Source organism: Falco punctatus (genome assembly GCF_963210335.1).
Source record: "Falco punctatus genome assembly, chromosome: 2".
NCBI classification, from domain to species: Eukaryota; Metazoa; Chordata; class Aves; order Falconiformes; family Falconidae; genus Falco; species Falco punctatus.
In genome coordinates, this window is record NC_137581.1 from 78,635,096 (window position 1) to 78,650,857 (window position 15,762).

The 15,762-nt window shown below is 38.6% G+C and overlaps 1 protein-coding gene across 2 annotated transcripts in view; it reads right to left on the reverse strand.

Moving 5' to 3' along the window:
- DSCAM (DS cell adhesion molecule) overlaps positions 1–15,762 on the reverse strand; it is a 484,929-nt gene that overhangs the window by 198,087 nt on the left and 271,080 nt on the right. For both annotated transcript variants that reach the window (XM_080376609.1, XM_080376610.1), the window contains exon 4: positions 2,822–2,968. In XM_080376609.1, coding sequence (XP_080232735.1) covers positions 2,822–2,968 — 147 coding nt within the window. The remainder of the gene's footprint in view (positions 1–2,821; positions 2,969–15,762) is intronic.

Sequence of the window (15,762 nt, forward strand, 5' to 3'; positions counted from 1 at the left end):
ACCGAATTCCAATATGTGGTATGGACTCTTTTGAATAATTATTTTACTGTGCTTTATCAATCAGCTGCAAATGACTTCTAGCAAGGACAATGCTGGAAAAATTGAGGCAAAGTACTGTTCTAAAATATTCTGCTTTGGATCTTTGACAGATCAAGAAACTCATTATGCTTTCAAAATCACAAGTATTTTTTTAGAGGGTGGGAATTAAAAAACAGTAAAGATTTTGGTATCTGGGATTCATGGCTGGACAAAATTATTTTTGGAAAAGTATAATGGGTATTAAAGGCATATTCAATAGCACGTTAATGGTCTTGGCTTTAGTTTTACCTAGAAAGGCCACATGTTTTCAAGGAAATGTTCTTACTCCAAATGATGTTTGAAACTTAGCTTTGGTCATAGGCATACTAATTATTCACGTGTCTATTTGCTATTATATATACATTACTTTTCTCACTCTTTCAAACAATAATGAAACTTAACTTCTATTAAAAATGTGGTTGAGAAGCTACGATCGATATCCACCACAATTGCATTCTCAAATAAGCAAGGAATATTTATGCATGTAAAGAAAGGCAGGCAAAATTGTATGTCTCAGTCAAGCAGACCTTTCATAACTATGTTCAGGGGTTCTCTGGTCTTAGTTCTTAAAGGACTCGCTATTTAAAAATACAAATTCCAGTAAAGAAGAAAGAAAACATTACAGACAAATATAAAGAGACAAACTCTGACCATGATTGCTGCACTTGTTCATTGGACTAACAGGACTGGAAATCAGAGCCCACTATAGTTGTGATAAAGAATTACCCCCATGGAATTTAAAAAAGCCAGCTATTACCTACTGCACACAGGTTAAACTTCCTAGTTTGATTTGGTCAGTGGAGGAGAATAGAGAAGGGAACTCCAGACAGAGCACATCTTTTAGGGCGCTTGTCCTGAATTACAAAAAAGACAGAGCTTTCATTTTCCCCCTTTTGTTCAGTGAAATAACTATAAATTTCCCTGTGGTAACCAAGATACAAGTCTGATTTTATTTATGTTACCACTGGCTCAGCCTTAGCATGATTTCATACGGAAGCAGACCATATTATGGAGCCAGCTAGAAGGACAGAACCCTGCCTATCCTTGTAAAACCAAAGCAGGCAGATTATTGTGCAGGAAAACTACTTCTTTATCTGGCTGGGAAAAGCAGAAGCAAGAGTTTTACTCACAGGGGACACATACCAAAGGAAGAAACTCCTGGATCTGACCGGTAAGTGATTCTAACCTGAACAATCACACTATTTTTCTATCATCAGTATATTTAAGTACTGGCTTGTGTGTTCAGAGGGCTCCAGAATCCTTCAGCAATTACTGTTTTGAGGGAGGGCAAGAAGTATATTACCAATGCAAAACTTTATGCCCACCTCTGTCTCTCTTAGGGCTCTCAAACAGAAGGTGGAAAGCTGAGACCTAATCAGTAGATTTATTTTTTTTCTCTGATAAAAAGAGCAAAATACAAGATGACAAGGTCAAAATGAGAATGACTCCACCAACTGTTAGATTGTGAAGGTCACCATACCTTGACTGATCTTTAGGGTTAGGAACTTTAGGACAACTCAGTAACAGTGAGAAGGAGAAAAAAGCTCTGTGGGGCTTTCAGTGGGATGGTGGGCATGTCTTCTGTAGGGCAAGGATAGAAGCAGAAAGAAGAGTCTCAGACACAGTCTTGGTGAACTCTATGGATGTGGGAATACAACTGCAGATTTGCTCACATGCAAACACAAGGTGCGGTTACAGGCACCCAGCAAATGAAGGAGAGGCAGGGGAGAAGGAGAAGAGCTAATCCTATACAGAGAGATATTTGAGAGCAAGTCCCAAACCCAGGCCTGGGGTCTGCTCCTCCTCATCTCACCCACAACTGGCACCTCCTCTCACTGAGACAAAGTGGGGAGAAGGTGGGATTGGAACAGCACTATACTGACAGTCCTAAGTGTTTGGAGTGTGTGTGTGTGAGAACCCAACAGTCCATCACACACACACACACCAGTCAGGAGATAATTTTCAATTACAAGGAAAAGTTAAAGTACCCCATCCACCTTCTCATTTCCCTACCTGCTGCACAAGGCCATTTTGCCTGGGGACTCTTAGCCCATGGACAAGGCACCAGCTAACCGTCCTATCTGCTTGCAGCACCCTGTGTGGACTGGAACAGGTCACATACCCTTCTGGCTGGAGATCACTCCTGGAAGCAGGGGAATACACTGTTTTCCCCAGGGAAGGAATGTGATGAATGAAAAGGAAGGCTGAAACTCACTTCAGCTAACCAGCGACTCCTGCAGTGGAAATACCTACAGCTGAGCTAAATGTGCTGAGCTCCTGATCTGGTTAACAGAGAGAAACAGGCACCATGGGGCAACTAATCTCACTCCAAAGTGGGCAGCTGAAATAGGTCAGATACACTAATACTAGAAGAGTTCCTCTCCTTTGGTTACAAAAGGAAGCTGACTAGATACTTTCACTGCTCAAGTCTACTTTTAATGGGATGAATCCCATCCGCAGTCCTTTTATAAAGTATTCTAAACCTACTAAAAATTGCTGTATGAAACGCCAGTGCACCCTACAGGCTCTCTGGGAGTATCTAATGGGAAAAACAGGAGGGAAAAAAAAAAGGAGGGGATTTTAGAATGGGATATTTTATTTTGCAGCAGCAGCTAACCAATTCTATCTTCCATTTGATAGATGACTTGGTGGTTAGTGCATGTGTGCACAGGAACCTGCCTTGCCAGCTTAGCACACTAAAGAAAGGCATATACAATACTTAACATGATACATAAAGGAGCACCTGATACAAAAAGTCTTGCGCTGTTGCTTTGTCGTGTTTCTCCAGTGTATCTGTGCCTTGTGATACATCGGTAGTTGTACAGTCCATCTTCATTCTGTACGTCTAAAATATACAAGGCTCCTGTGGATGTGATGAGAAATCTAGGTCCTGAAAGACACAAGAATTTGCAGTGTTTAAAATATCTGCAGGTTGGTACTGTGTTCCGCTTGCTCACACTGAGGGATGGATGACACAGGCTGGAGGGTCCTAAAGGATTTTTTGCCAGAGTGTAGAAGCTGCCAGTTGTAAGTTTACTAAGTACTCACTGCAAATGCATATAAAGATATTAATGCATGTGCACTTCTTGTAAAAAAAAAAAGGTAGGTATCTGTAAGGAAAATGTGAGGAAAGAAGGAAAGAAACGTGCCACGGTCTGTATCACAATCAACAAACATCCAAGAGACATCTGAAATAAAATACACAGTAAAGAACCAAAGTGGAATTTAATCCAGTTTAATTCAATATTAATATGACAGCAATTCACCAGCAGAGCTGTATGTGTTAGAAAGACAATCTGGGATGGCATGCATAATTAAACAATATTAGCCAAAATGGCAGTTGTTGTCCAGGTACACCAGAAAATTGAGGGGAAAAAAGATCATAAAAAGTAAAACTAAAGGGATCAGTGAAAGCAAGAGAAACTCACAAAAGGAGAAACCTTTTTACCCCAAGAATATGGAATGTATTTGCTAAAGGATGCCAGCCATAAAAGCCACATACTGCACAGCCCTGCTCCACAGCCTGCTTCAGGTGTGATGGGAAAAAAAGGACAGCAAAACCAGCTTTGCTGATGTCGCCTACCCTGCTGACCCCGGTGAAGCTGTACACACCCGCGCTAGCTGCAAGCTGGACAGCACGAGTGTCAGCAACAGTCTCACCCTACCCTGTCCACGTTCCCAGTAGCTTAATGCACTCCAGGCCTCATCAGGACAGGCTGAGCTCTCTGCAGCTCACTGCTTCCACAGCCAAGCCACTAGCAGAAGATGTTTTCTATCATCAGTATATTTTATTATTTTATATTATATATTACCTTATCTGCTGTGGAGGTTTAGGGTTTTTTTTCAAATCATATTGCAGTCTGTGATTAGGGAAGCAGAATGGAAGCAGGTAGACAGACTGTGTCTAAAAGAAGCATTTAAATAAACAGCACAGAATGTGATATTTAAAATCCAAAGGTTATTTTCTTTTATTTTTAATTCTACACAGACAAGTTGATTTCTGGAAGAAAATGAAGTCCATTGAAGTGACTGCCCCCTAAAACTGAACAAGACTGACAGGTTCATGGTCAGCATTTCTCCTAGTGTTCATTTACATTGAAAATAATATAGTTGAAATTCTCTTCAAACACATATTTTTTGTTACTAACTCAAGAATATCTGGAAAATGTAAAGGTACATATGTACACAGGTGCAGTTTTGATCATTTGACACCTGCACAAATGCCTCTGTTGTGTTGTAAATGCATGTTCTAAAAGCAAGGACACAAGCTAACATCTACATGGTACATGTTTACTCTAAAGCTTTGCCCATATTACGATAAATGGAAGCAATGTGGTTAGAATGCATTGCAGACTTGGGCCTCACCTGACCACTCTTTCCATTTTAAAAATACTGCAGTCTAAGCTATGCATGATTTTCTAAAAATTTTACACTGGAGAAAATATCTTTTCTTTTTTATATCTGCTATTTTTTCTGTAGTAACTGGTAGGTCTTACATAGGTACAGGCATGGACATCGTATTATAAAATATACATGGCTTCAAAATTAGGGAAGAGAATAAACAAAGATTAAACCCATTATGAAATAATACTAAGTAATATGCAGTAAAGAATATTTCTTTTTCTTCAGAGGTCTATTTGAGCAATGACTTTTTAATAATTAAGTGTAGTCAGGGTGCTTGCTCATAAATGTATTGGTGGGAAACCAGTCCAGCAGAGAAAAGACAGAAAGGAAACCGTAACATTACAGAGGGCAATCTCCTTTAAACCATGATCTAAATCAAATGGAAAAAAAAAAAACCAACCCTTAACAACCATTTAATGTCACAGGACAGGACCAACTGTTAGAGCAGAGACTATTGAATAAAACAACATAAGTCCACCTCTCTCATCCTTGTATACATACTTAATTATAAAATAACCACACTGGTGACTTATCTTGGCTGATACTGTTCACCTGAAAGTCAATGCACAAGCATGAAAGCAGTTAGACCTTTGGAAAAGCATAAACCACACTGCACATATCCTTCTCAAGTGCCTTGTTTTTTCAAATACCATGTGCCATTACGAAGAACTAAATTAACAAAATAAATCTCCAGAACGGAGGCATAGAAGATGTTGAGCCACTTGCCTGCTACTGAAGAAGAAGAGCTAGGCAAGGGAAGGTGTGAAGGAGGAGGGAGGACTGGATGGCAAGAGCACTCTCCTCAGCAGTGAGCAACACTGTATTCCAGACTGGGGGGAGGGGGTTACAGGAGAGGAAAGTTCGTTCTTATACAGAGGCCATACTGACTTCATATGCCTCTGAAAAATTAATTGCTTGCATACAGGAAGCTTGTGTTTCAACACAAATTAGTTCTAAACAAACTTACTGATGAGTGTAGTAGGAAAAGCACCTGAATAGGTAATATTTCAGTGTCACAGCTAAGTGTCCAAAATATGGTATTGAAAAGGTTGCACGAAAAAAGAAAAGCTACATCGCATCTTATATTTTAACAGGTTAGTTGTAATGTTTGGAGGAAATTATATAGACGGTTAATAAGAAGAAGTTAAACCAACAGAATGTGTTTTACCTAGCTTCTCCATTACTAAGTTATTTATTTACTAGTCACAAAATACCTTGGCTTTACCAAACATGCTAATGAGGTTTTCTACAAATACCAGTCAGCTAACAGCTACCTAATAGCAACCAGAAAGCATAGCCTGCAAGTGCGCCAGCAGTCACTTAGTGAACCCCAGTAACAATCACAAGATTGCTCTTTACCTGCTGTCAGTCTTATAGCCTAGCTCCAAAGCCACAGCAAGAGGAATCCCACCACCTCTTAGGGAGGCAGGCTCATAATGATTCACACAAGAGCACTGCTTCCTGTTGGTCACAGAACACTTTTTCTTTTTGTTGTTGATGATTCTTACACTGTGACTTCTAGATATAATGTAACATCCTATGCTGAGTATTTCTTCATTTCCCTTTCACAGTCCCCAATTACTCAGACATAAACACTTGTCCCATTCCGCTGTCTCCTCATCACATATAGCTACTCCACATCTGTACCCTTTAACAACATTTACCTTTACCCCTAACTCTAGGTGAGAAGGGTGTTTAGAATTGTGGTGTGAAAACCATGGGCTGTTTGGCATCTGTGTCACATGCAGATTCTGCACTACTGCAACATTCATAAAGCAAATCTATCTTTGCCAAGAAATATGTTATAAGGACTATAGGTAATTAAAGCACAGTTGTTTCTCTTAGTCTGTAGACAGTGTAAAATGACAGCTTCAGGAGATGGGAATCACATTTAAGGACTTTACTTGGGGTTAATGATGGTAAGCAGCAAAGGCAATCTCTTCTTGCTTCTGTTTCCAGCTGCGTGAGCATTAACCAGCTCTGTACTTCAGACAGCACAGCCAGTTCAGACGTGTGCTTGCCCACAGCAATGCTACTCAGCTGGCAGGGATGCCTGGCTGCTGAACCAGTGCTGCGCATACCATGCAGACATGTCCTCTGCAGCCTGATCAAGACTGAGATCATATTTTTCAAGCTGGGATGTAATTCTGTTACCAAACTGTGCTGGGGTAGATGTCAGTGAAGAGGCTGCTCAGCTGCCATCACATCACAGGATCATGAACACATAAAATGGTGCTCCAGTAAATCTGCACATGCTCCACATTTGTGTCAAGCAAGTGGAACCTAAACAGCTAAGAGGCAGAAATGTGCTCCTTGTACAATGACTTCACATAGCTTTCTTTTTCTGGGATCCAATTTCACCACTGCTAAATAGATAATCCCATTTTTACAGAGTCTCACTTACGGAGACTACCAGTATGCAGAAGTTTAAGATCACACAAACACATCCGAAGTTTAACAATTAATTCTTTCCTCTATGCTTCTCTAAAGCTCTCACTATTTTCAGATTCTCTGCACAATTTTGAGACACGGTCTATACAGGCCATTGTTAATAATTAAATGTGCCTCTTTTATTAGGGTAAGCATGAATCAACTTTCACAGAAATTAAGTTAGATCAAATTCAGAGCTTTCCTTAAAACTGCTGAAAGCTCACTTCCTCAGGATTTCTACCTTGTACATGTTACTGCTGCTAAAGCTTCCTGTGGAATCGAAACTGGGAAAACATGGGGAACAGCTACTGCCAGGTTAAATAAGATGTGTAGGTTTGTGGGCTCTTCCCAGACCCCATAGTACTGACTTGTATTTGCAAGTGAAGCCTTCCCTTCTCAGTCCTGGAAGCAAGTTTCCTCAGGTGCAATTATACATCTGGGTCAATGATAGTGGGTACAGTTATTAAAAGCCTGCCACATAATAAAAGGGGTTTGTGAAAGCTGTGCAGAGCCAATAAATTCTTCAGTGTTATCTTGCTATATTTTCTAGAGAAGTTATGAACATATTTGAGCTATCTAAGACTGCTTAGATCATCTTCCTGTTGGAAATTACTCAGACAATTATATAATAAAACCTTCACTTAAAGGATCATCTAGAGATTTTTGCCTCACCCACTTTAAAGATAAGTAAAAGCAAATAGTTATTGCCACACATCAGACGTTACCCACAGTATACATTTCTCACCAACACACATTGTGTATAATTGCAGGGCTAAATCTTTTCCTTTTCCTCTCTTCTTAATAAATTTTGCATACTTATGTAATGCTTTAATAACCAATCCTCCCTTCTATTGAAAAAATGCAAGACAGAAAAGATGACAAAAAAATAAAATGGGAAATGCATGTAATTTCTGTCATCTTCTAAACAGAAAGCATTTTCATTAAAACTGACAGGCTGTCAGCTGTGACAAAGCCGAAGTGTTGAGTGTTCTGCCTTCTGTACTTCAAAAAGTGTTTAGAAATGCACCAGGATGGAGATCAACAAGCTCTTATTGCCCTGTTGATCTAGAGGAGTGCTTTCTTCTTGAGGCGCATTTAATTTAATTGCTCTTGCTTTGCTGTAACAAAGTCTACATTTTTTGACTCACCTACTTAATATGCCAAATAAAGATTTTTTTTAAATGGAACATCCTTTGAGACAAACTGAAGGTTTTTGTTTGTTTGGCTGTTACCAGGCTTCGAGGAAGGCAGGCAGAGAAGCCTCCTTCACAGCCCTAAAAAGAACACTGTCAAAATATAGCTCATAATTCCAATTTATTATTCCTCCTCAGTACTGTTTGTATTAATCCCTTGAAAACTTGATTATAATAATTTCAGCATCTGATTTTCAGAGAGGTTGAAAGCTTACATCTTTTTTGGCTTTCAGTGTTTGGTACCTTTGAAAACCTGGTCCAACGTCTGTAGTATGCATTTCATTCAGAGTTCAAAGGATGTGAGAAAACCTTACTACCTATTGCCTTGGTAAGGTGGGCAACCGTAGTAACATATTACTATTTAAAATTTAAATGTTTTACAGAGAAGATTACTGAGATACACGGATCAATGTACACAAGTCAGTGGAAAAGGAATGGAACCCATAATCCTTTCTCCCACATCCCATCTGTCATTAATACATAACTTTGCCTCACTGTGGGACTGAAAAAAAAATTTATAGATCCAAGGACTAGAAACACCATTAAAGTCATTTATTCTCACCTTTCGTGTTTCACCCATTAACTTCTGCACCAAGTCCATATCTGGAAGTTAAGCTATAGCTTTTTTAAAAAGACATTAGTCATGATTAAAGATTTCTTGTAAGCAGAGAGCATGTGATACCCCAGGGCAAATTATTCCAATGGTTAATTATTCTCACTTTTGAAAGTGAGCCTATTGTTTGTGGTCTATCTGGCTTTGACCCCAGCTATTGGATCTTACTGTGCCTTCATTAAAGATTTCCTTTGCAATCAGAAATCTTCTGCCCATTTAAGTACTTTACAGAATATGAGGAAATTACCTCTTAAACCATCTTTCACCTTAATTAATTATACAGATTGAACTTCCTAAATCATTTACTGGGAATTATTCATATCTTGAAATATTCCGGTAGGTTATGCCTAACACCTTAACAACTTTTTGCAGTTCTTTTTCACATTTGGATCATGCACCTAAGTTCAGTAATGGTTCTGGCAATAGTGAGTATCACCACTCTCCTCTATACAAATTTTCCTTCCATTTATGCGTTCAGGAATTACACTAGTCTTCTTCTCAATGGTAACTTGCTTCAGTTATTCATTGAAAACTGTGATGCCTTTTCAGAGTCATGGATTTAGAGAACAGATTTCCCCAGCTCTGCAGATGCAACCTATTGTCTGTCTTGACACTAAAATTGGCTGTAGGAAAAACTACGTGTTCAAACCAGACCTCTTTATCACACAAGCCCTATGCAACACACCAAGCCATGCCATCATTTGCCATTACACCGTTTGCACTGTTTGCATACTTCATCAACATGTCTTTCCTTAACTAAGTTTCATTCATTACTTGAAACTTTAAATTTATGTCTTCATCTGAAATATTACAAAACCACTTGATCTGGAGATACATATTTCAAAGTAGTTAGACATTGAAGAGAACAAAGAGGGAGGAGAGGGAGGAAACTGCAACGTAGCTAGGCTTGACCAACCTGAATTAAGGGCCCCAAATCCCATGGCATTTTAGAAAAACACCCCTCATTTTACTACCTGCTGACTAGTGCCCTAAATAACCTAATAACTTCTTTAAAGTTAGGCTGCATTAGCAAATCATGCATTCATTTCTCTAAGTGATGAGGTCACATTAACAATTATGAAATTGCTCTTATACAAGGTTTTAATGCTTTCAATTAGACTGTATAACATCAGAGATTAAAATAAAATTTTACAGGTCTGAGTAATAAGTTAAAATAATTCTGTTTAGGTTTCCTATGTGAAATTGTTCTCATGTATAATTCATAAGAAAATGTGAACACCTTCCCGTCAAATTAGCGCATAATATCCTTGTATGAAAATGAGCATATTTAAAACCTGTAACATTAATTATTCTTTTCTCATGTCCTTTTCCCCCAGCATGCTGGTAGTCTTTAAACAGGGGTAATATTATCCTCAAGATGGCTTAAAAAAATCATATTTGGTTTTCACTTGGTTGGAAACACATCTAATGGCATTATGTTATTGCAGTCTAAACTGGGTTGATAGAAATTAAGAGAACAGATGGCTGTTCTAATCATGTGCCAAATGATAATATAGAACAAATAAACTTTTGTCAGATGTACTTGTCACCTCTGCTGGATAGAACTGCTTCTGCTAAGCAAGTTTCTAGCCTGACCTGTGCACACAAGGGGAGAAACCTCCCCACAAAGCCAAAGCAGAGAGTAACCTATAACTCAGTTTTACAGCACTGCTACAACATTATTCTCAAAGCAAAACAATCTGGTGCTCTGGGCACAGAAAACGTGCTAGAAGCAGCCATACTTAAACTGTGCCCTGAAGTCACAGCCCTGTAAATGCTTTTGATACACAAACCAAAGATTAGATGAGGAAGGAGCAGCACATAGGGAAAGAAGGAGGTAAGGATCTCACTTTTCTAAGGACTACTCACATAATGTGCACAACCTACACTAGACACCTGGGGTGTTGCTCACAGTAGGTGATGCAGATGGTCAGAACATGACTACACTCCTGTGAGCAGCACAACCTCCCCCTCGGGGATGTAGCCAAGCTTGCAGGCCCTGCTAGCAGACCTTACAGAAGATAAAGCTAATTTTTTTTAGCTCCTCATATTCATCAGCTCTGGGGTTTACAAACAGTACCTTTGGAGTGTGTTGCCCCTCTCCCTGTCTGGGACACAACCTGCAGCTGACTTCCAGGAAAACTGGAGCAGGAGGAAAGCCACAGGCTGCCCTCCAGCCCAAGGGCAATGAACTTCCTTACTCAATTAGAATTAAATTAGCCCCCCTCCGTGTTACCACCTCCAGCCTTCAGGCACACCTGCTGAAGAACCAAATGCCTATTTGCATTACAGGGCCTGGTCTTTGTCTCTCACAGACCTGAGTTTTGATAACTAGAGAGGCCACCATGAGTGTGACTCAGTTTCTGGGATAAAAATTCAGTGTCAAAGCTTCTCAAGTGTTACCATAGTACAACATGGAATTAAGATCTTCCATCTTCCCGTCCTGACACAAAGAAAGAAATAAGCATAAAAACCATAGGACATGGTTGTCTGAGGCAAAGTGGGTTGCTGCAATATTTGATCAATTTTTCCAGGCTCCTCAAAGCTCACAGAAATGCAACTCTATCATAAGACTGAACATGCAGCTCTGAAGTTCTCTTCAGTTCCAAAGCAGCTGGTTTTCCCTTCTGTTTGGTTCCATGTGTGTCATCACACACCCCCCCCCACCCCCACCCCCCCAGACAGACACAGACAGACACCCCTTGTTTTTTTTCCTTTTTTTTTTTTTTTCCCAGGAATTAAATTTGAGAATTTATAAAACTAGTCAGCAGCCTCACATGAGTGTGAGTTAAGGACACATAAACATTTCCAGTCCTATGGCCTGACATGGTTCCAATTGTAACATAGGTGGAGTCTTAACATTGCAAAATTTATGGAGCACTGATAGCTCAAAACTAAGACAGATTTTTTTCTTACACCATCGTTCTTTACCCTCCTCTCCCTTAGTCAAGTCCCGCCTCAAGGAACATCTATTTTGGTGGCATTTCAGTCTGAATAAGGGTGTACAAGTTACTGATTAGTCACCCTGCCCCTCAGCCAATGGAGGTCAGAGCTGCTCAGTGTGTCCAATTCAACCATCATCAGCATGTCTCTAAAACGTCAGGAGAAGAATGGAGCAAGGTCATGCAGTATTTTCCACTTGACAGTTGAAAGTAGAAGACCTCAAAGAGGAAAACAGTTAATATAGAATTGCTATTATTTTGGTACCTATATCTCTAAAGGAATATTAGGGATGAACAATGTCTTTGTGCATCTCTCCAAAGAAAATGGATTTAGAAAAATCTAGATGCTGTGATGTTTACTTTTCCATTCCAAAATGGCTTACTGTCCCTTGTAACTTGAGATTTTGCCATAGCTATAGTGTCCAGATTTCCCTTAACGTTTTGCATGCCAAATTACTAGCTAAGACAAAAAACCCTGCCTATTTCTTGCATTTAGAACCATAAGGTGAGTAAAACAGAGACAGAAAGGCAGAAAGAAACAAAGAGAAAGCAAAAAAAACATAAAAAAAAAAAAAAAAGCAAAAAATCCCCAACCAAACCAAGACAGAAAGAAGATGGTGGGAGGGAAGGAAATGAAACTCCATTTTGGGGTTTATAAATGGAGCTGAGAGAGATTATCTGCTGAGTCAGTGCTATCATCTTCTGAGTAAGTTTGGATACTGGGATAATGGCAATTCTGAAAGACTGATTGTTAAGACAAATTATTCAAATCAGAACACATTTTATTGCCCCCTCCATGTTTCTGAGACAGCAAAAATGTATTTCATGCCAATTGTCCATACCAATTCCACTTATATTACATATGCAGTATTCAAGTTATATAAAGGAAGAATAAACATGCTCTTTTTTTAAAAAAAAAAAGCATAAATAGATGCAGGAGTTGTATTTTTGTGTACACAGGCTATATTATGTTAACTGTTACTACTTTACGATTGGATCATATAAATGTGACCGATCACATAATGTTTACATTTAATTGTTCACCCTCTTAATCTTCTATAAATATATTAGGCATGAGCAGCTACAGTTCTCTACCCACTGTTGTCTGTTGTTAACTGTCAGTCCTCCAGGATATTAATAAAACTGCCATAATCTTTAATACTGCAGTTTTAGATTATTTGAGTCCTTGCACACGTTGCTGTAGAAGCTGCTTTCCCTGTTTCAGCTAGAAAGCCAGCAGATAATTTTAAATCACTAGCTAGTTTTAGGGGCTCTGATTAAAGAGGATTCAGTTTTGCCCATGATATATAGAGCTGTCTGGAGGATTAAAATATCTTCCCTCAGGCTTTTGATGGTGCATCCCAAATAAATAAATAGCCTGGAGCTGACCAGTGGCTTAGCACAAATAAACTTATGCTTTACTCTTTCCACATCAAGAAACATAACTCATCTCTCCTTCTATCTGCATGCAAATTTAAACACAAGCTTGTTAAGTAAAGGGAGAACCTCCACCTCCTCTGGCCTGAAAGCAGTTGGTTTATGTCACCACCATCAAATGTCTACCTTAATAGTTTATAGCTTTGAATTTATTGTATATGCAGAATATGTACTGTTACAGGCAATGCGATCAGGATAAATCACACCAGCAGCACAATTATTTTGACTAACTGCAAATAATCAATATTGTGCTACATTAATTAGAGCAGCTGCAGCTCTGGGGCCCCACATGTTTAACCACATTTATTCTGCAGGTAACTGTGAAAGTAATGAAGCATCTCAACCTGACGGAACAATTTTATGAGAAATTTAGAACAGTACTCAGTTCCCTTTATGAAAAAATCTATTCAACAATTCACAGGACATCTGAGTGTTCAGAATTTTTATTTAAGGTATACGTAGTACCTAACAAAGACTCATATGGTACATTCTAGCATAGTATTTTCACCTAATGACTTATTTGAGAGTGTAAAATCACGGAAGCCTAAACAGGTTAATTTGGTTTTAGGGTAATGACTTGGGAAGGGGTTATTATCTTCCTCACTCAATTTGAAAAAGTAAACCTATGTTGTTTGGATCAAAAAACCCCTCAAAATAGTCACTGCAGGAAGAAGTAGCTTCACTTGGAATTAGAGCTAAAATAAATAATTTCCCCTGGAGACTCTTGGCCAGTCCCCTGGGGAAAGAGTCCAGTGATCAGTGAAAAAAAAATTAAAGGAAGAAAAAAGCAAATAATCATGTACATTTCTATCTTTTTGAACAAGACAACAGTGTTAAAGTCTGTGGAGTCACCTTTCAACAGCTCTTTAAAAATCAAATTATTTTCAAAAATTTCCCTTGCAATTAGCTGCACACTACTTTTCCTCTAGAAACTTGCCCTCTCTCATGCACACTGATTTCCACTCTGAACATACCCAGCCATGGAATACGGGAACCTACTTCTGTCACTGGTTTACCCTTCCACACAACGCAAGTGAGGCACAGAGCTCCATTTCACACCTTTTGTGTTTTTAACTTCTTTCAGCTCTGACTACCACTCATTCACTTACCACTTTTTTAAAATAGCCACCTGATAAGCTAGTCCCATCCTTTAGGAATCCATATACATTTTTTTCAGTATAGAAACATACAGAACCTTCATTGGGTTCCTATACAGCACAGCATCAGAACAATTGATGGAGCAGTGTTTTGAACAGAAGAGACAGAACATCAGGATGACAGTAGTAAGAGCAGAAGTATGTAAAGATTGTTCTGTGCTGTATAATGAAACAAAAGAACTCCTGCGGACCCTGATCCAGTGAAACTACCCCATAAAGGAATATTACAAAAATAGCAACTAAGTATTATACAAGATGTCACATGTATAATCAACTTTGCTGGAACTAAAAAAACCAAAAACCCACAATCCAACCCACACTTATTTTAAATTGAAATAACTGTAAGCAATTCCTGAGAATTTGACTGCAGACAGTATTGCATCAGCATATGGGGATTTAGCACAGCATGCATGCAGACCTCACTTTTTTTGTAAGTTACAAAGTTTTACAATTCTTACAACATTGCAATAATCAGAAACACTTTGAATGTGAGTTTTATTGTAATATTGTAAGTAGAATGGTTATCATGCTATTCATTTCCTGTGCTTTGTCAATTAGGTTCTTTGCTGACATCTTTGGCAAACTAACTTTTTAACAATAGCAGTGGTTCAGTAAATACAACTTTTCAGCATGGATTAAATTCACAGCGTGATTTATACTAAGCATGAAGATTATGGGATATTTCAACCCAAGTTAATTTCAAAGATATATGTTAGATAAAACTATGAAGGATGTCTAGTTCCAGACCTTCTTGTAAAGATTACTTTGATTCTATACTATTACTTTCCTGGCAGCACAAAGGAAAATATCGTTATAAGCACACCAAGTATCATTCCTTCAGAATAAATGTAAGTATTTTAGGATTTTTTTATTGTCTTCTCTGAACTGCTTAGAGAATCATGACTTGGAAGCCTGTCTAGATATAAGGAACATTATGCAAATATGTCCAAATACATTTCTCAGGTAATTTTCATCATTTGCCTATTTTTATTTGATTAGGAAATTAAGGCACAGTAAAGCTAATTGATTTGCCTAACCTTATCTTGCATGTTTGTAGCAGATTTGGGAATCCTGTATTCCAGTCCTGGGCTTTTTGCATAAAAGCATCTTTTCTTACTCCTCATTTTACATGCTGTGCCTGAAGACCTGCCCGATACTATTCAACCCTTTATGTAGGTACACAAGGACACAGTTTGAATATGTAAAGCTCTGTGTATGAGCTAAATGTTACTAATATTCTACTCTTTCAATTGTCAGTGTTCGCACGCAGCTGTACCTGTTTTGTTTGCACTGTTGCTCGTTTTGTATGAAGGCCTTGGAATAAATTATTTTGAAAATACAGCCTTTGGCCAAACTAATGTTTCAGACAAGCCTGTGTTAAACATTCTTCTGCTTTTCCTGAGCCTTTCCTCCACTTAAAGATACAATTAGTTTCTGTTTTTTTAACCCTTCCAGGTCTGTTTTAGGGTTGCATGGCACTATTTGTTAAGACAAGGGAGCCACTGTAA